At 53.6% G+C, this 19,704-nt stretch overlaps 4 protein-coding genes across 4 annotated transcripts; 3 read left to right on the top strand and 1 right to left on the bottom strand.

Annotated features, from left to right (window-relative positions):
* Positions 1-989: 989 nt before the first annotated feature.
* Positions 990-9,061, top strand: PG994_012350 (uncharacterized protein; the record flags this gene model as incomplete). The annotated part of the gene is made up of 7 exons (XM_066863759.1): positions 990-1,116; positions 1,181-2,125; positions 2,190-4,666; positions 4,743-5,120; positions 5,186-7,112; positions 7,294-7,451; positions 7,535-9,061. The coding sequence occupies 7 exons, from the start codon at positions 990-992 to the stop codon at positions 9,059-9,061; spliced, it is 7,539 nt and encodes a 2,512-aa protein (XP_066712869.1).
* A 653-nt stretch (positions 9,062-9,714) lies between these two features.
* Positions 9,715-10,131, top strand: PG994_012349 (uncharacterized protein; the record flags this gene model as incomplete). The annotated part of the gene is made up of 1 exon (XM_066863758.1): positions 9,715-10,131. The coding sequence occupies one exon, from the start codon at positions 9,715-9,717 to the stop codon at positions 10,129-10,131; it is 417 nt and encodes a 138-aa protein (XP_066712868.1).
* Positions 10,132-10,668: 537 nt separating this feature from the next.
* On the bottom strand, positions 10,669-11,565 carry PG994_012348 (uncharacterized protein; the record flags this gene model as incomplete). Its single annotated transcript, XM_066863757.1, has 1 exon — positions 10,669-11,565. The coding sequence occupies one exon, from the start codon at positions 11,563-11,565 to the stop codon at positions 10,669-10,671; it is 897 nt and encodes a 298-aa protein (XP_066712867.1).
* Positions 11,566-19,051: 7,486 nt separating this feature from the next.
* Positions 19,052-19,594, top strand: PG994_012347 (uncharacterized protein; the record flags this gene model as incomplete). The annotated part of the gene is made up of 1 exon (XM_066863756.1): positions 19,052-19,594. The coding sequence occupies one exon, from the start codon at positions 19,052-19,054 to the stop codon at positions 19,592-19,594; it is 543 nt and encodes a 180-aa protein (XP_066712866.1).
* Between the last annotated feature and the right edge of the window lie 110 nt (positions 19,595-19,704).

The raw sequence follows: 19,704 nt of genomic DNA, 5'->3' as shown, positions 1-19,704 counted from the left end.
GGCCCAATCATCCCCCCAACTTTGCTGGCGTGGTTCGTGTCTTTACTCGTCCAGTGTCGCCCTCCCTTCCGGAGGGGCAGGTAGAGTAGAGGGGCTATCAAACGAACTGCATGATTAGCCAGCATATACCCTCACCAACCCTATCGTCCAACCGATCACTGTCAGCCCTCCATTCGCAACGCTTCGATGCGCGTGGGGCCAGGCAGGGACCCATAATGTTTGGATCTGATTGCAGGGCTTACACAGTCGACTCGCAGAAGAATTGGGCCGCTATCCTAAAGCTGCATTTGCTTGTCTCTCGTCAGTCCGTCCTGGAAAGCTACGGCGCTTGCCCCCATTGCGTTTGCGACGTGGCGCCAGTCCCGCCACCCCGGCCAATACTTCCCGCGCACGATATTGATCACAAGAACTTCCATCTCGCGGAATACTGACTTGGCCCAAACCATGGGGCATCAGGGAAGCTGCAACGGTAGCTGATCTCTGGTTACGTAGAGAGATCGGACGGGATGGAGTATACAGTAGACGACCAAAGCCGGCACCAAGATCCTAACGCTGCTCACTCATGCTTTGTGTCACACTTACAGATGGGAACCCTACCCTTACTGGATAGTTACTATGATACTTGTTTTCTCCATATTGCCGTGATTTTCCAGTCAATCGGATTCTTTTCTTTATACACCTTTCGACGAGTCTCCAAGCGATCCATTGGCTGGAGTGGCGTGCCCATCTTCCTCGTGTGCTTTTGATTGTCAGGCAAACATCCTTTTTGTAACCGTCCCACGCGACCACAACCTTGATACCCATATCGTGAGACCATCCCACATCCAGGAACCAATCGTCTTGCGAGACTACTGCACCCTTCCGCACGCCTAATTAGTCATCTTGCATATGGCGAAGAAGGATAAGAACAGGAGCCGAGGTGCTTCTCGAGATCTATCTTGGGAGGAGGGGCCAACGGTCAATGACCAACAGGTCGAAGATCAGAAAGTATGAACAGCCCACAAGGAATCACCTATTGCCCCGCGCGGGTCGACCCATACTCACACGTACAGGTCGCCGACTTCTCCAAAGTCCAGTATCTAGAGACCAATAACTCGAATGACGAGGCCGAGAATGGTATGTCATCTGATATGAGAAGCAGTTCTGTAAGATAACGTTGCGATGCTAACCCTAGTTGTAGCCAAGGAGGCAGAGGCCGCAGGCGGGGCCGTAGAGCCTCAGGCGGAGCCAGAACCAGAACCAGAACAACCACAGACCCCTTCAAAAAAGAAAAAGGGGAAGAAGGGGAAGAAAGACAAGGCGCTTGCTGAGCCCACTTCTCCGCCGCCTGTGGTAGAGCCAGAAACCTCTACTTCGCCGAAAGCTGGGGAAGAGGCCGAGGCCGAAGAGGATTGGCCAGAAGACTCCAAGAAGAAGCGGAAAGCGAAGCAAAAGTCTAAGAAAAAGGCCGACAAAGATAAGGCTAAGGAAGCCAAAGCGAAGGCAGATGCCCCAGCAGAGTCATCCAGTAAATCAGTAAAGGAGGAGACACCAAGCGCCCCGCCAGTTGTTGCGGCAGCGGACGTGGCAGCTCCTCTACCGTCAACAGAAGAGGGGGCTCCCCAAACGGAATCCCCGGAGACGAAAGAGGCGGAGCCAGAAGCTTCCCCCGCACCACCAGCTGAGCCGGCGCCCGCTGCGGCTGAGCCGGAAACGAAAGCTGAAACCACAGCTGAGGCAGAGAGTGCTGATGCGCCAGCTCCCACGGAAGCAGCGCCAGAAGCTCCGGCAGAGACGCAACCGGCAGAAGAGCCAGCTGCACCTGCTCCGGAAACGAAGGAGGACGAACCGACAGCCAAAGCCGAAGACACACCATCTGATGCCCCGGCTGATGCCCCGGTTGATGCCCCAGCAGATGCCTCAGCGCCCGAATCCCAACCTGATGCTGCAGACAACGCGGCAGATGCTAAAGCTCCATCAGCCACTGAGGTTGCGAGCGAGAGTGCGCCGGCAGAATCTGTAGCGGAGGCGCCAGCTGAGCCATCAGCTGATTCCGCCGAGGCGATAGAGCCAACAGCCGCCGCTGCCGCTGCTGTCCCCGCAGAAGATGTCCCCCGCAGAAGAAACCACAGAAGAAGCAACCCCGGTAGAGGAAGCCCCCACAGAAAAAGCCCCTGCAGAGGAATCCCCAGCGAAGGAAGCCCCTCAAGAAGCAGCACCTCGAGAGGAGACAGCTCCTGAAACATCAGCAGCTGAGCCAGTGGAACAAGATGCTAGTGCCACTCCGGAAGCTGCTGAGTCATCAGACAAGCCGGCTGCGGAGGATGTACCTGAGAAAGAGGTCGAGATTGTAGAGGCGGACGCCAAGGACTCCGTGGAGGAGCCGACAGCCGAGCCTAAGGAGGAGCCCAAGGAGGAGCCCAAGGAGGAGCCCAAGGATGATGTCAAAGACTCCACCGAGGATGCAGCAGCTCCTTCCGATCCTCCTGTTGACTCAGGCAAGGCCGCAGAGGAAGTTGCCAAAGAACCCGAAGCGGCATCCCAAGAACCCGAACCCGCTCAGGAGACGGTTAAAGCCGAAGAAACCACAGCTGAGCAAGCAGCACCAGAAACTACGGAAGCCGTGGAACCGGCTAAAGAACCCGAAGAGGCCGCACCCGCAACAGCTGTCGAAGAACCAAACGCAGAGGAATCAAAACCGGCGGAGGAATCACCGAAGGAGGTTGCGTCTGAGGATACGCCGGCAACTTCTGATGTTCAACCGGCTGATGCCGCCGCCGATGTCCCTGCTTCGACTGATGAGCCCGTTGAGGCTACCGCAGCCCCAACCGAGACCAAAGAAGAGGCAGTGACGGACGCAGCTGCGAATCCGGACGAGGATGAGACCACGACAGCAGTCGAGTCGAGCCCGGCACCCGATTCTAAGGAAAGTGATTCTGCACCAGTTGTTGAGGATAGCAGCGCCAAGGCTGATCCGGCCGACAACGACAAGAGTGAAGAGGCCGCACCGGTCGACTCAACGCCTGCTGCCGAGCCAGTCGAAGACAAGGCTACCGAAGAGACTGCGCCAGTAGCTGCTGCCGAGGACTCGATACCAGAGGCTATGGCTGAGGAAAATTCTCCTGAATCACAGAAACAAAAGCCAGCTGAAAGTGCTCCTAAGCCCGAGAAAGCGGTCGCAGACACCACAAGTCCTACCGAGGAAGTTGAGGCCAAGACTGCTAATGAGAGCGTTGCTCCCGAACAGCCAGCAGCTGACGAAGCGTCTGCCGTCGACGACAAGCCTGTTACCGAAGATGCCCCTGCCGTCCAAGAAGCTGCTGCTGAGCCTGTCGCTGAAACTGCTGCTGAAGCTGCTGCTGAACCTGCTGCTGCTCCAGTTATCGAGGAGTCTGCCGCTCCTGTTTCCGCTGAACCTGTCGCTGAGCCTGCCGCTGAGCCTGCCGCTCCTGTTGCCGAAGAGCCTGCCGCTGAGCCTGCTACTGAACCAGTTACCGAAAAGCCTGCTTCTCCCGCTGCCGAAGATCTTGTTGACGCTAACGAGAAGCCTGAGGCCACTGTTGTCGAAGAACCTGCTGCACCTGCCGCTGCTGCCGAGGAGCCTGTTGCCGATGTACCCAAAGCTGAGGAAGCCGCAACTGAGGAATCTAAAGCTGAGGAACCTGTGGCTGAAGAAAAGCCTTCCGTAGAGGATTCGCCCCCGGCAGAAGTGACACCGGCGGCCGAGGATAAGCCAGCTGTCGAAGACGCCCCTACTGATAAGGATCCCGCCGCTGCTGACGAACCTGCTGCCAATGGACCCCCTGTGGAAGAGACGCCCGCTGACAAAGATACCGCCACCGTCAAAGAACCTACTGTCGATGAGCCTGCCGCCAAGGAAGCTGCTGCGGATACGCCTGCTGAAGAGGCATCTGCCCCGGATGCTACTGTTACGGAGGCACCTTCTGCAGCAGCACCTGCTGAGGCCCCCGCTGCCGAGGAGGTTTCTGCTCCTGCTGAGGCCCCTGCTCCTGCTGAGGCTCCTGCTCCTGCTGAGGCACCTGTCGTTGAGGAGACAACTGTCGGAGAGACTCCCGCTGGTACCCCTGTTGCAGATGAGGTTGCTGCAGAAAACGCTCCCGCTGTTGAGCCTGCTGCTGCAGAGGCGCCTGTTGTCGAGGACGCCCCCGCCGCCGAAGATAAGTCTGCCGAAATCACCAAGACCCCTGAGACCAGTGAGGAACCTCCAGTGCCCTCGCAATCTTCAGAAAATGCTTCGGATCCCCCCGAGGAGGATAAACCTGCCGAGGCTGAGACTCCTCCAGCAGCTGCGGAAGCTGTCGTGGATACTTCAGTCAAGACCAGCGATGATAAGCCCAGCCAAGAAACGGAGGCATCCCCTGAGACTGCTGCCGAGTCCAAAGACAGCGAGGCAAAGGAGGCACCAGAACCTACAGAGACCGTTGCCGAGGCCACTCCTGCAGAGTCAAGTGAGAGCACCGAAACCAAGCCGTCAGAGGAAGAGACCACACCTGCCGAAGTCCAAGCTCCTGTTGCCGAGGCTGCTCTCGAGACTGCTCCTGAGGCTGCCCCCAGGCTACATCCGAGGAGCCTGAGGCCTCTGCCCGAAGAGGCCAAAGAAGAGCCTCCTAAGGAAGCTGCAAGTGAAGCGGCTGAGCCTGAGGTGGTTGCTGACGCTCCCGAAGAGGTAAGCAAGGATCCCGTAATGCTTACCGCCCTTTCCGTTCGAGTCTTTGTTACTAAATCATTTTGTCTAGACCAAGGAAGTAGCCACAACTGATAGCCAGCCGGCCGAAGATGTTGCCCCAGCCGCGGAGGTAATCCAGGCGGAAGAGGCCGATGAGTCTAAGGCGGCTGTTGCTGCTACCGAAGCACCTGCTGCTGCCGAATACCCTGCTGCTGCCGAATACCCTGCTGCTACCGAGGAACCTGCTGTAGTAGAGGAACCTGCTCCTACTGAGGAGGCTTCTGCTCCTGTCGCCGAAGAGCCCGCTCCCGCCAAGGAATCTGCCGCCTCTGAACAGCCTGCTGCAGTTGACGAGCCCAGTGTACCTGCTGCTGACGAGCCTGCTCCCACCGAGGAGTCTGCCGCTGCTGTCGAAGACGCTACTGCTTCTGTTACGGAGGAGCCCGCCGCAGCAGTCACCGAACAGCCCGCAGTTCCTGCCCTGAAGAGCCCGCCGCTACTGAGGAATCTATCGCAGAGAAAGAGCCCGTCTCAGCTGAAGCACCTGCTGCTGCCGCCGTTGAAGAGGCTGCTCCTGCTGAAGAGGCTGCTCCTACGGAGCCTGCCCCGACTGCCGCTGAAGAACCTCCCGCTACTGAGGAGCCTGCTCCCACTGAAGAGCCTGTTGCACCTAAGGAGGCTATTGTGGTGGAGGAGGCTGCCGCCCCAGCCGAGGAGCCTGTCGTAACCGAGGAGCCCGTTACCGCAGAAGAGCCCGTTACCGCAGAAGAGCCTGCTGCAGCTGAAGAGCCTGCTGCAGCTGAAGAGCCTGCTGCAGCTGAAGAGCCTTCTGCGCCCAAGGAAGCCGAAGTAACAGAGGAAACTGCTACCGCTGAAGAACCTGCCACTGCTGTCGTCGAGGAACCTGCTGCTCCTACTGTCGAAGAGGCCGCTGCTGAAGAGCCTCCTGCACCAAAGGAGGTTGTTGCTGAAGAGCCTGCTGCAGTAGAGGACGCTGCCGCCGCTGCCGTCGAGGAACCCGCAGCCCAGCCTGAACCAGCCCAGGAACCAGAGGCTCCCGCAGCTGCTGAGCCGGAATCTGCCAAGGAGGCTATAATCGTTGGTGCTACCAAACAAACCTATGCCGAGGAGCCCGCGAAGCCATCCGAGCCTGTCGTTGAGAAAGCACAAGAGGAGGAAGAGAGCAAAGACACAGTCGGCCCCATTCCTGAATCGAAGGCTAAGGATCTAAAAAGTGAGTCCCCTTCCCCCAGTAGCCCTTTAGCCACCCCTGGTGCATTGGCTCTTGATATTGGCGGGAGCAGCCCTGAGATTGGTTTAGAGGAGGAAATCACCCCGGAAGACAGTGTAGTTCAGGAGGAAAGTGTTGTGGATGCCAGTGGAGTCCAGGAGGACATAAAGTCGGAGGAAATTGCCGTGGCTGCTGAGCCCCCGATCAACGTGGTCTCTGAAGACACTATTCCCGCCATCGACGATAAATCTGCTCCCCGGCCCGATGACGCCAAGAAAACCCAGCCAGATGCGACTTTGTCCGGTGTTCAGAAAGGTGCTTCAGCCGCTGGCGGGGCCGGAGCTGTGGCTGCAGCTATCGCTAAGTATAACCAAGCCAACCGCCCTCAGTCAAAACAATACGTGAAATCGTCTGCTGCTAAGCAGTCGCAACCTTCTGTAATCGAGCCTGTGGCCGGCTTTGTGAAAGACAAGGCTGTGCTGCGCGCTGAACAGAAACCAGCGTCCAAGCCCGAGGAAACCGCCGCATCAGAGGTTGAGCACCAGAACATCATCGACGAAGTTTCCGAGGTACCCGCAGTCGAAGGGGCAGAGGTTCAGAAGCGAGATGTTCCGGGTGCCGAAGTTGAGGCGACTACAAAGGAACCTACTGTCGTCGAGGAGCCTGCCATTGTCGAGCAGCCTGCCGCCGTCGAAGAGCCTGCCGAGGTGCTAGCTATTGAAGAACCTGCTGTAGCCGCAGAGCCTCTCGTTTCCACGGAACCTGATGTTGTCGACGAGCCCGCCACGGTCGAAGAGCCTGCCCCGGTAGAGCAACCCGTTCCAGCTCAAGAGCCTGTTGCTGAGGAGCCCGTTCCCACCGAGGCGCTTGCTACGGCCGAGGAGCCTGTTGTTGCACAGGAACCTACTGTGATGGAGGCTCCTGTTCCAAGTGAAGAGCTTGCCCCAACCGAAGAGACTGCCCCAGTTGAGGTTTCTAAGCCGGTAGAAGTGCCTGCTACCGTCGAGGCTGCTACTGAAGAGCCTATTGCAGCCGAAGAGCCCGCCCCAGTCGAAGAGCCTGCCCCAGTCGACATAGAAATCCCTGTCACCGAAGAGGCCGAAGTACCACAAGTCAAGGAAGAGCAACAAGCTACCCTTGATATGTCAGCTGAGTCGAGCAACTCAAACCTCATTGCTGGAGAGGCCGCCGCTGTAGCAGGGGTCACTGCTGGCGGTACTGCGCTTGCTCACAAACCATCGACAAACACCCTTCAATCTCTCCGACACCAATCTTCGCGAAACTCCCTCCGGCATCAATCGTCTAAGAGCACACTTCGTCAGCAGTCATCAAGGAATCTTCTTCGCACCGTTGCGCACCAAAACTCACGACAAGCCTTACGCAACTCTGTATATAGTACAGAGGGCGATCGTGGAGTCTCGGTTGAAGGTTCAGCAGGGCCATCGAACTATGGTGGACCTTCTTGGCCCTCAAGGGACCGCCTCCGAAAATCTCTACGACGAGACAAGCTCTCCACTGAGAGTGTTTTCGAACGAGCTAGACGTGACTTCATCAGTGAGTTGACCCAAGAATCGCGACCTCCTTCGGTCTGTCCAAGCGACTTACCATTATCAGAACATGATACTGACTTTGAGCAGAATCACGTAGTCAAGACAAACGCAGGGTCTATCAGTCCAACTTCGGGTCCTTCTGGCACTCTAACAGAGGCCGACTTGTTAACAGCGCATCTGCGGATGAATGAGTCTGATCTAGCATCTTCACTTGACGCACGAGCAGAAACTCCTGTGGTGGTCCTCCCAGATCTATCAGATCCTAGAGCCAAGGCATTGGGTCGTGCACGAAGTTTGAGAAGGCAACACAGGAAGAACACTAGGAGGGCAGAGGAGGAAGTGGCTGCCGCGGTAGTTATCTATGCCGCGGCGCGGGAACTAAGTCCGGAGCCGGGTAGTTCCCGTATCGCGACAGCACTGCACCAGTCTATAGCGTCTGAGAGTGTCATGGCACCCGGGGTGGCAGGGAATCACACCGTTGATTTTTCAAACGTTTCGGTGCCTGTTACTGACCTCCTCTCCACAGACGATGAAGGCAAGTCCCCTCGCAGTGACCGTCACAGACGCCGCCACAGCCACCACTCTTCCCGTTCGGCGGAGAGTAAGAGTGGCGACAGTGGCTCTCAGCACCACCATAGACGAAGCCGGGCTGATAGCGGCGGCTCTGTTCCGTCGGCCTCTGAGCTGGTCACTTTTCGCACTCGGAAGAGACAAGACAGTGGTGTTTCATTTGAGAATACCCGGGAGCACCACTCCAACAGAGACCCCTCCAACAAAGACCACTCCAGCAGAGACCATTCCAGCAGAAAGCAGCGGACCCCTGAAGAGCAGGCTGCGCATGAAAAGCGTAAAGAGGAGCGACGAGCCAGAGAAGCTGCTACTCAACGGAGTGCTGAAGAGCAAGCCGCTCATGATAGACGCAAGGAAGAGCGACGAGCCAGAGAATCTGCGCCACGGCGGACCTCCGAGGAGCAAGCAGCTCACGAAAAGCGTAAGGAGGAACGTCGTGCCAGAGAGGCTCACGACAGGGATCGTGATGCGAAGAGCAACGACTCTGAAGCTCCAACGAGCGACCGGCGTCATTCTCACCGCAGCTCGAGGAGATACAGCCAGTCCTCGAGATCTGACCGACCGCCAACCAGGGATGACATCGATGCTGCCCCGGTCACTCCCACCAAGAAGAAGTTCTTCTTCAGCAAAGGGGAGAGCACCGTGACTCCCGCTTTGGTCTCACGCTCTACCGACCCCGCGCCACGACCGCGCTCCTCGAAGGACTCGCCGAAGGACTCGCCGAAGGATTCGCCTCGGTCTGAACATCTCAAGCGGTCGAGCACGGCGCGAGAGAGCGCTCCTCCCAAGACGGACGGTGTGCACCGCTCGAGATCCCACCGGCACCGCGAGCCCTCCTCGGGTTCGCCCCGGCGCCACCACCACAAGTCCTCGCCGCGTCAGCCCGAGGAGGCGGCGGCCCCACCACCCAAGGACTCGCGGCCCCCGCGAGAGGAGAGGCATCGGAGACGTGAGGAGCGCCAGAGGACCAGAGATGCCGAGGCGGTGAAGAAGCAGGCCCCTGCTAGCGGTATTCGGGCTGCGTTCAAGAAGATCTTCACATGAGGAAGAAATTGTGGTAGACAGACTGGACTTATGACGGAATGAAAAAGGGGACGAGAAGAGACTGGAGTGTTTGGTTGGATATTGATAATGATACATGAGGTTCTATTGAGAGGCGGTGGCATGGACTGAAGGGTGATGATGGCTTGTACGAATTTTATGTCATATTATTACGAGATCATGTAACAATTTGCGACTCAAATGGAATTGAAGAGTGTCCTGGTTTCACTGAAATGGCTCGTAATTGTGCTCTTGCGATCCGTGTGTTGTTCGCCCTCTTTGCTACCCCGGCTGACAACATGCCCGAGCTGGAAAGTCCACAAGGCTACATACGACATGTGCCTCGAAACCATGCCTTTGTTGTTCCGAGAACTCCATTGACAAATCGTGTCGGGTCCTAAATTTGGAACCTTATTATTGTTTCCTTTCATGATCAGATAGATACCCCTTTGTCTAACCAACATTGACATTAGAGAACAACGATCAGCTCATCGCACAACCAAGACAATGACAATATGTGAACAAGGGCATTTTTGGATTTATGTACATATATTACAAGCTCGTATGTCTGCAATTCAGTAGTCATCAAACACCACATCGATTTCACCCCTCCTAAATATCTCCAACTGCTCTTGACGCTGTACTTACTGTTTGCTATGGCGCCTACCATCTCCGCATTCAAGGCCGCCGGCGCGGACCTGCTTTGGGGCCGCGTGGTCTACCCCTGCGACCACGAGTTCGGCTACATCCTGGACCACACCCTCGACCGCACGGGCGACGAACGATGGTTCTGCCCCAAATGCGTCGTCGCGGACGGAGGGGCCGGAGGTAAGTGCCTTGCCTGTCTCCAGCCGTGGGATGCTAATGCGACAGAGAGCTGCCCCCACTGCGACGCCTTCTTCATCGGCAGCGGGCTGCTGGAGGAGAGGAAGGCTAATCTCGAAGCAACTGGGCTGGAGCTGGCCAAAGACTCGATTGGGTACGCTGTTACGAGGAGCAGGGAGTTGCAGCGGAGGGAGGCCCGGAAGGAGCGTCTGCAAGCTTTAGCGGCTACTGACAAAGAGGACTCCTAGGAATCGATTGCTGTGTCGAGAGATTGGATATGAAGTGTAGGTAAGTACATAAGAGAACTTGGATATGTTAATCTCCCCAATGAAGGCATTTTTAGCCGCCGTCCTTAATCGTCGGCCACGTCGAATCAAACTCAATGCTCGAGTAGTGGAGGCGGCCTGAACCTGAAATCTATAAGAGTGCATGCAAATTCTCATAATACAAGGCGTAACATAGTTTTATATCTTCTATCTCTGGGCCATGAGGTTATGCATGTAATCTGGGCTTGGCATTGTCGCTTGGTGGATTCTAACCATTGCGACAGATACCGGCAACACTTTCAGGTCGAATAGGGGTAGCTCGTGAATTTCAACTACCACATATTATACTTGAAAATCCCAGACTACTGCTGCATGAAATCAACAATGTTATAATCTTTCTGTTATGAGTTTAGTATTAAGTCCAAGCAACTGTTTTAATCATCTAACCGGCCCCGTAGTGGCGTAGTATATATATCTCCATGTATGTAGGTTGATGTTCAATTTCTCAGACGAAGCGAACTATTTCTCATTCGCGGCAGAACGCATCGCTTTCAGGCTCTGGATTAGATGAGTTTGACGAGTCGGATAGTTCCGGAGGTTGGCTCTTAAGATGGCAGTTGCTGTCATCTCTGTCTCTATCTTAGGCCTCTCTTCCGGGTATGGCGGCGCGAGACCTTGCGCATCCCACTTGAGATCATGCTGGGTATGTTGAGTCTTGACGGTGGTCTTCAGAACCGTAATATGCGTTTTACTTTTGTTGATCCTGGAGGGTAGCATTTGTCCCCAACTTTGGTCTGCGCTTTCGACCCAGTCTTCCACGGCTTTCTCCCTTTGGCTTAGCTTCTTACGTCTTTCCTCTCGCTGTTGTCGCTGCTGCTCCTCGCTTGCCTGGGCTGTCGCCGAGCCTTCCATCGTGGGTACAGCAGGCTCTCCCTTCTTCTCCGGCTTTTCAGATTGGGCAGATCTATCAGCCTGGGGCCACGCCGGAAGGGCCCAACCGTTGACGTCTCTGGCACGGAGCCGAGTGCCGTCGAAGGTATACTTCTCGGGGCCGCCCATGAAGTCGTCGATCATGTCAAAGACCTCCTCCCGGTCGTAGTCATCGCCAACGCGGGGGTCGATGTAAATCATGCGCCGCCCGTCGCCCCCGGGCTCCGGTAGTCGCTGCTTGATGCAGTACTTGGCCCCGGCGCGGACGCAGCGCACGCACATGGGGTCCAGGTCCTTCTCGATCTTGAACTTGGTGAAGTCGCACTTCATGCCCTTGGATTCGCAGCGGAGGCAGGCGAAGTACGGCATGGAGTCATGTGGGTTTCGCCGCCCATGCGCTGGCTGAGGCTGGGTCTCCTTTGGGCCCTGCTGCTCTGCTTGAGCTGTGCCGGGCAGCACCCTACGGGAAGAAGCTACTGCCGACATTCTGCTTTCGAACGGGGGTTTCTACTATGCAAATGATACCTTTTCGGATACTGATCTCAACGAGTTTGATTCTCGAGTTCATATTCCTCGTCTGGGAGACAATGCATACCAGGGCTACGGAATATACAAAGCAGTCCCGGGGGAGGGCGTCAAAGGGGTAGCTGGCCACAAAGGGCGCCATACCGACAAAGTAACCGCTTTCGCACATTCCCAAATTGTGGCGGTATTGACAAAGACGACAAACCCCTTCTCGAAATGGATTTAGGGACTCGTAAAGCTGTTTACAATTAGTCGACCACCAACTTGAAGCCAGTGCTTTTACGTGGCAGCTGTGTAGACCAGATGACCGAGGCTCCTAGACCCGTTTCCCTCTTACAGAATCCTAGACGAATTTAGTAGGCTACCTGATGTCAGCCATGAAGATGCCACAGAACATGCTTAGCAGATAATAACTGGGATGAAAGGCTGGTCTGGTGTAAAAGTCAGATCGCCGCCTCATGCATGGCACAGGACTGCGGTAAGCAAAGCATACAAGACTGCTTCAAGCAAGGTCACCTAGGCTGAGAAAAATAGCATATGGAAATAAATGTTGATTATTCCGTAGTCTAGCCCAGGAATCTGAAATATCGAACATTGCGATTGAACAGTGGCCCTTATCCACCAATACATATGCAGTATCATGACGATAGATGGTGGTTAAATGACCTGCTGGTATGGGCGTGCTAGAGCTCCTAGCCTAGGTAGGTAAGGCAAAGGCGAGCGATAACGTGAATCAGAGACAAAGACCTCTATTGCTACTGCGATACTCCAATTGACCTACCTATCTACGTCGTACCTAACCATACGTACAAAGATAGCCGACGTAGGTGAACTTGCCCGTGTATGAATTGCAGGTGAGAATTGGGCTGGCCATTTATCCGACGATATGCCGCTTTGCATGAAACGTTGTGCTTGCCCAGGATGTGTTCGACGTTACGGCAGGCGGGCAGGTACGTAATGCGTAGTACCTCTCCAACTCTGCTACCGAAGGTTGAGGTCATCGGAAGCAGGTTTGCAAGGAAGGAGCTCCCAGTCCTGCACAAGGGCCCCGCACGAATTCCAGATTCGCAACCCTACCTAAGCCCGGCCAAAATTTTTGCCGGACCCCACCACCCACGAAAGCCAGGCGCATTTGGATTTTGGACCTACATAGGTAATTCTTGCCCGCTCCCGAAGCTTGACATTCGATTCCTCCATCACCATCAACCTTCATCGTAAACTACAGTAAGTGTGCTCCCTACCCTGGCCCGTTGGTCTTCAGCCAGTCCAAAGCCCTCAATGCCTCTACTGCATTGCCTTCTATTCACCATGGGAATTGGTCTCGCTCCATTCCCTGTGTGATTTGTGTGCGCCTTGCACCCCTCCTAACGCCAATCCCGACGTCATCTGTCCCGCCCACCGCTTGAGCTAACCACCATCACCTTCTACAGTCAAGTCGTTCACGATGAGAGCCAAGTGGAGAAAAGAAGCGCGTTAGACGCCTCAAGCGTAAGAGAAGAAAGATGAGAGCCAGATCGTAAGTTACCCGAACGATCACGTCTTATTTCGATGTCTCGCAGGTTACTAACCTAGTGTTCTTCCACTTCTACAGCAAGTAAACGCCTCGTCTACTCGATCACAGTCGTCTCTCCAACAGCAAATGAACGGCATCCATGATTCAACCGCTTCCACACAATATCTCGCCAGCATATGTCTTGTCGTCCACCAATCCATCAGTCAACAAAAATGACGTCATCTTCGCGCGCACTTGAAGAACGATACATCACTTGGAGGGGAATGCTCAGGGCTTGGAATTGAAGGAAGGAATTGGGGCCATTATGGATAGAACTTGTATGGAAGGGCAGACTGGTCAAGCTACCATCGGGCAGACTCCAGAGCTGTGTTTACAGGACACACGATTCTCAGAAGCAATTTCTGCTGAGATGTCACGACCATGACGGAACCGGAAAATGGAATGGGTTTTTCTAAAGCAGTCAATTGACAATGCTTGCTTCTGATGACACGAACTAAACAGTTTTTCTCATGCCCTGTGACAATTTTTCTACGTGACATGAGATCGTCTCTTCATGGGTCGCGTGCCACAGTACGTTCGAGCTCTGCGACTTACAAGTCCTGTCTAGACGACATCATGCCGCTTTTCTAGAACACCCTACGCAATGAATTATGGCTGACTAGCTAATTCGCCTCGTTCCAGTACATACCTAGTCCATTGAATTATCTTTCGGTTTTTGGATCTCATGCCTCGTATCACCAATGTGTCACTGGATATCCCATCTGTGCTTCTTTCTCAACCGCTATTCTCCACCTGCCCCTCCGTGGAGCATGACCGATTTACGTGCATGTAAAGCATTACTATTATGCCAACCTGAGGGGATGACTCGATGCATTTCAACCTTGTGCATACTAGGGCAGGCCATTGAAGACGAAAGCTTTCCATCAATATTGGAATATCATGGAAGTTGTTCGCAGCCCACTAACATACGGTTGGATATTACCAGGGAATGATTTTGACTCACTGTTGTCCAATATGGAGTACAGAAAAAAAATATACTCCATCATTACCTAGAAATATCTCATTGCCAAGATCTGAGGTTACGGAAGGGTGTAGAGTGTTTTGTTTTTCCTCAACTGACATTGATATCGTTGGAGTTCACCACGAAAAAGATTGAGATCTAATTTCTAATTCAATGACATATCAAATCTTCTCACCAGCCCAGGCCCTCGGGCATTATCCTCGGAATTGAAACTTTTGTCTTTTCGTTCATTGTATACCTGTGAAAATCTAAATAAATCCATCATCCAGCTTTGACACATCAAGATGGGTATTCCGACGCCCCTGAACCCAAGACATAAAAAAGAATTCATTAGAAAATCTGCAACCTACAACGCCCCGCATCAAGACTCCGGGAAATGCTGAGATACGCTCGGAAAGAGAGTGTCGATGTAGTGAATGGACGAAAGACGTTCGTCAGATGGTAGTTGGCACGGGGTAGCCACTGTGGGGTGGGGGAGAAAAGGACGCTCCCATGCGTGTTGTGGTACAGAATGTGAAAATGAGCGGCTTTTTGGAGTATGTTTTTCCTAGTGGGCTTCTTTGCCTCCAAAGGATCGTAGAGATCGAGTCCTAAGGTCTCGTACATTCAGAAAATGAGCGTGTGTAGTGCGGTATTCTGTTTCCCAATGCCAGTCAAGTCGAAAGCGCTGGGTAACGAGTGTGATGATGAGTCCCCCATGAGCCAATTTCGTTACTGCCATAAAGGTGAATGAGTGTGGTTATTGCCCGTAAGAGAGGACAACAAAGAGTGGATGAGACTGAGGTGCCAGTCTCGTAGCCGTAAGAAGAGAAATACATGCTGCCATGGGTTAGGGTGACATGGAGAAGTGACAGGAAGTGTCCAAGGCGTCGCTCGTAACAGTTGTGGAATGCGATATGCCGGCTTCGGGTAATGTCGAGTGAGAGGAACACTCCTTAAGGAGCTGGAAAGATCGTAATGCCCAGAAATGGGAACATGATTTGAACGAGTGAAGTCTTGAGTATTTTGATATCCCGATATCAGGTGAGATAAGAGCGAATGTGTGTGTATCCATGAGAGGGAACAGCAAAGAACGTGATGATCTTGGTCGGGCGAGATCAGAGTGAGAAGCCAATTTAATTTGAACGGCGGATAGCGAAAGTGGTGACGATATATGGGATATCAATGTAGTTAGTAGTGACTGTGATAATAGTTCCGAGAACATATTTGTAGTTTGGTAGAGAACGTCTTCTTTTTGGAAACGAATGTAGTAGAGGACCCCTGATAGGGGTAAAAAAGAGCGGACGGGTGTGCGGCCAGAAACGGGTGAGAGGTGAGCTACGTTGATGTGCAATAGCGACAGAAAGAGCCAATCTGGGCCTGAAGTATGTGTAGTCCAATGAGCGTGTGGAACGAGGGAGGCAGTCCGTTGGCTTGAGAGTGAGTATCGTTGAAGCAAGTGATGCAGATGAAGCGAGTGTACCATAGAAGCGAGTGACGTAGAAGTAAAGAGTGTAGGGTGAGCGATTGTGTTGTATAAGCGAGTGTTATTTCTTGAATCAAGTGGTACGAAAGCGAGTGTCGAAGACGGTGAATGTCATAGAAGCGAATGTCATGTTAAAAGAGTGTCCTGGAAGCGAGTGCCTCGTTGGCGTTAGTGTTGGAGGAACGAGTATTGAAGAAACGAGCGTTATAGAAGCGAATTGGTAATAAGCGAGTGTGTCGTTGAAGCGAATGGTAGTGTTCGTTAAAGCGAGTGTGTTCTTTAAAGCGAGTGTATTCGTTGAAGCGAGTGTCTGGTTGCAGAAGCGAAGGTGTTGTAATAAGTGAGTGTATTTATCGGCGAGTATCTTGTTGTAGAGAGCATCGTGAAAAGAATGTTACAATGCCAATGGGCACGATATAAGAGCGAGGCCAGCATTTGGGCTCAGAAGTAAACGAAAGTTTTCGAGTTTAACCCAGATACGGAAAACATAAAGGTCGTCAGACAAGCGAATGTTGTATCGCCCATGGCGAAGAGTAACACATAGCCGTGTTCAAGGTCCATAAACGAGAGACTTGTTGACGTTGGGCGTATGTAGTATCGTATCAGAGAGTGTGGAACGCCATAATAAGGCCATCAAGGATGTTATCCAAGATAAATAGTGACAGTGAAAGTGAGTATGGGAAACGAATGGTATCGGACGCAGCGCCGTGATGATGTAGCGGTAATGTAGGATCCAATCGCGAGCAAGACGATAGGACTCAGGCCACTGCGTTCCGGTGCTTGACAGCAGTGCTATCCCTGGGTGATCCGGAGAGTAAAGGTGTGCCCGGGGTCGATCAAGCCCCTGAGGGCCGGACCGAAAACAGCGCGTGTTCAGACGCGCCGGACAGAACAATCTCAACGGGCAGAAATGTTGCAGGTCCGTGTATGTTCCGAGATTGGACAGCCTTGGTTCTCTCATGGCGGTTTTGTGTAAGGCCCGGTATCTTCGTAGGATGCTGGTCGACGAACAAAGTGGCCACCAACCGCCCCGGGACGAACCAGCGAGGCCAAGTTTAGCAAGAAGAGTCCTTTATATGGCGGTGGACGCCGGCACACACCGTCAGATAAATCTTTCTTTTGAGTCGAGAACATCTTTGCAGGTTTGGCGTCAAAGTCGACCGAAAAGGGAACAAATGTATAGGAGACCTTGAGTATAGAACTCTGTATCTGTATGGCTATGTGGCTTGTGGAATTGATGGATCGAGTGTGTGTGATGATGAGCAAAGATAATGTGTACTTGGAAGGCCGACTTCCCCTGGCATATATACTAGAACGTCGCCATGCAAGATCACAGCTGGACATCGAGAGCCATGACGAGTGATGCCTTTCCGCAGCACTAGATGGCGTTCATCGGATGCCGAGCCAACGTGAAGCAATAATGAACCACCGTTCTGAGTAGCAACAGACACCAAAGGCAACCTCAGTTTCCTGTTTGGTAGGTCGGCTTCGCCAATTGGAATACTTCAAACGGACTTGACGTTGCCGATGACTAGTAGTATTCCTGCCAAGAGGGGCTTGGTGGACATTATTCCTCTGGCATAACAGTGTACCGACACAATTCCCCAATTAACGTTCTCGTAGTCACTGCAGGTCTTCGGATGATGAAGTCCCCTTCTCATGTCATGTCAATAAGACGAACGTGGGCGCACTGCGCATGGCCTCGAGCAACTGCAGCCAGCCTGGGGACGCTTCAGCCAATAATGGCGGCAGAAGAGTGTTTGATTCGTGTATAGGGACGACAAATACCGTCGCATGGTGTGACTCGAGCGAGACGAACTTGGTCTGAGAGCGGGTTCGTCGTTCCCTTGGAATCAGAGAACCGTCCAAACCATGCAAAACATCAACCGTTGCTGCCGTGCTGGGCAGTGGCCATGACTATTGTTCGGTTTTCTCTTTCGCCTTGGCAAAGCGCAGAGCGAGGCGAAAGTATGGGATGAATTTGACATCATTTAGCACTGATTGCCCCTATCTTCTCATCTTCTCATCTATCGACGATTACTGCCGTAGCATATCGATAGAAACGACATGGTGTGGGCAAGTTGCAATAGATCCTGGATTCCTACGTACGTAGTTGGTAGTTCGCGGCCATGTAGCCACTAACCTGTATCTACTCGACAGGTGCGGAAAAGGGGGCTGACCCGAGTAAAGGGTTGAATGCCAACGGGCTGTCGTTTGGCTTTTCTGTTGAAGACTAGTAAACGTGACAGCCCAGCCACGGCTCTACACTATGTAAAGTTATCTGCCTACCAACTGCCTAGGCATATGACATTCAGCCCAATAGTACTATGCTTCCTCCTAGATGGTGATGTGAATTAATAACCAGTGACCGTGGGGAGTCCGGTCGCGTAAGCCGAAGGATCCATAGGGTGGGTAGAATGAAGCAAGGAGCCAGAAAGTCGGATCAGATGCAGAATGAGAAGCATCATATGCAAGTTTGCTTCGAGACTCAATGTGTCGTGTTTCTACAGCGACGCGCCCACGAGCGGAGCAACGGTCACGTGGTAGTAAACTCAAACCAGTCTATACCGACAGACAGCATATACCCGACCTACCCAGAGTACCCGTTTACCGGTCTAAGAGGATACCCAAGACAACTTGGAAGACGTGAAGCAATTATTGGGTGTTTTGAGGAATTGAATGCTCCTGAGATTATCACGACTGCGAAGTCTTGTCCTATTTGCGCCAAGTAAGAAGGCCAGGAGAAGAACAATCACCAGCAACCGATCTTGGTTCTGTCATCCGAAAAACCCCGAATTTGTGTTCGCTTCATAGTTCACGCCGTTCCATTGCAATACCCAAGGACACCATTCAGTGACAACGGAGACGCACTGGTGGAAACGGCGGACGTCGACCTTGGAACCGTACGTAATACTAGCACCACTACAACGCGATTATAGTCACGCCAGCTTGGCTATAAAAACTACCCCCGACCCCTCGTTAGCATCGAGACTTATGAACCTTGACGCTGAGTGGCTGTTTGTAAACAGCTGATCGTAAGCAGGACGGGGAAATGCTCGGTTGTTGATTCGCCCGAACAGATACCACTGGGGGTTCGATAGGAGTGACGCCATCGTGCATGACTGTGACCGACCCCGTAAACCTTCCCCGCATACCTACGTAGAGACCGACCCCATTGCCACTGGAAGTGTGCATGAAGATATCAGTTCATGTTGCTGCTGCTGGGGAGCAAACTTTACTTCTTCATCCTCCTCGTTCCGGTATATCAATCAATGTCTTCAGCCTACACTCGCCTGCCAAGGCGTGCAACGGCTCGCAAACAAACAACACCAGACTGAACGTCTTCCTGTGTGAACTAGACATATACCAACTTGACATCAGCTTTGAATCAAAACCTTCCTCATCACTCGTTTCTTTCGTCTCATCATTACTACGGCTCTAGATGATCATGGCCAAGAGCAAATGGTGGAGCCACGGACGGAAACCGTCCACCAGTTCCGGCGAGAATGAAACACCAGGCACAGGCACTGTCACCCCCAACAGTGAAGGCTCCAAGTCGCCGTCTCGCTTCATACGAACTCTAACGGGGTTTCGGCCCAGCCGGTCCAAGAAAGGGAAGTCGTCGTCGTCGTCGAGGGGCGACGACGACAGCGACGGCTACGCCCACCTGGACAGGCCCTTCACGCAGCAGAACCTGGAGCACCAGAAGATCCTGAACGCCTTCGCCTTCAGCTTCGGCAAGAAGCAGCGCCGGACGAGCCACGGCGCCCACAGCCACATGAGCGGCATCAGCCCCTGCGCGTCGCGCAACACCAGCGTCGACGGTGCCTGCCTGTCCGCCACGCGCTCGCACGGCAGCGACCGGCGCGAGACGCATCCGCGCTTCAGCAGCTCCCTGGCCTGCGACGCACTACGGGAGGTGCCCGGGAAGGAGTCGGACCAGGAGCGACGTCCCGTGCAAGCACTCCCGAAACGCCCCGCAGGCCACTAGAGTGGGCTCAACCCATTCTTGAGCCTTTGGTTCAGCATCTGAGGAGCCGTTGAAACACAACAAAATAGCATTATCGACTTGAAAACCGCATGGCGTTGGGGGTTATATCT

Source organism: Apiospora phragmitis (assembly GCF_038363925.1).
Source record: "Apiospora phragmitis strain CBS 135458 chromosome Unknown utg000010l:1.0-9815664.0:1.0-9183399.0, whole genome shotgun sequence".
NCBI lineage: Eukaryota > Fungi > Ascomycota > Sordariomycetes > Amphisphaeriales > Apiosporaceae > Apiospora > Apiospora phragmitis.
Note: the sequence above shows the minus strand (reverse complement) of the source record. Positions and strands in the feature narration are given on the sequence as shown.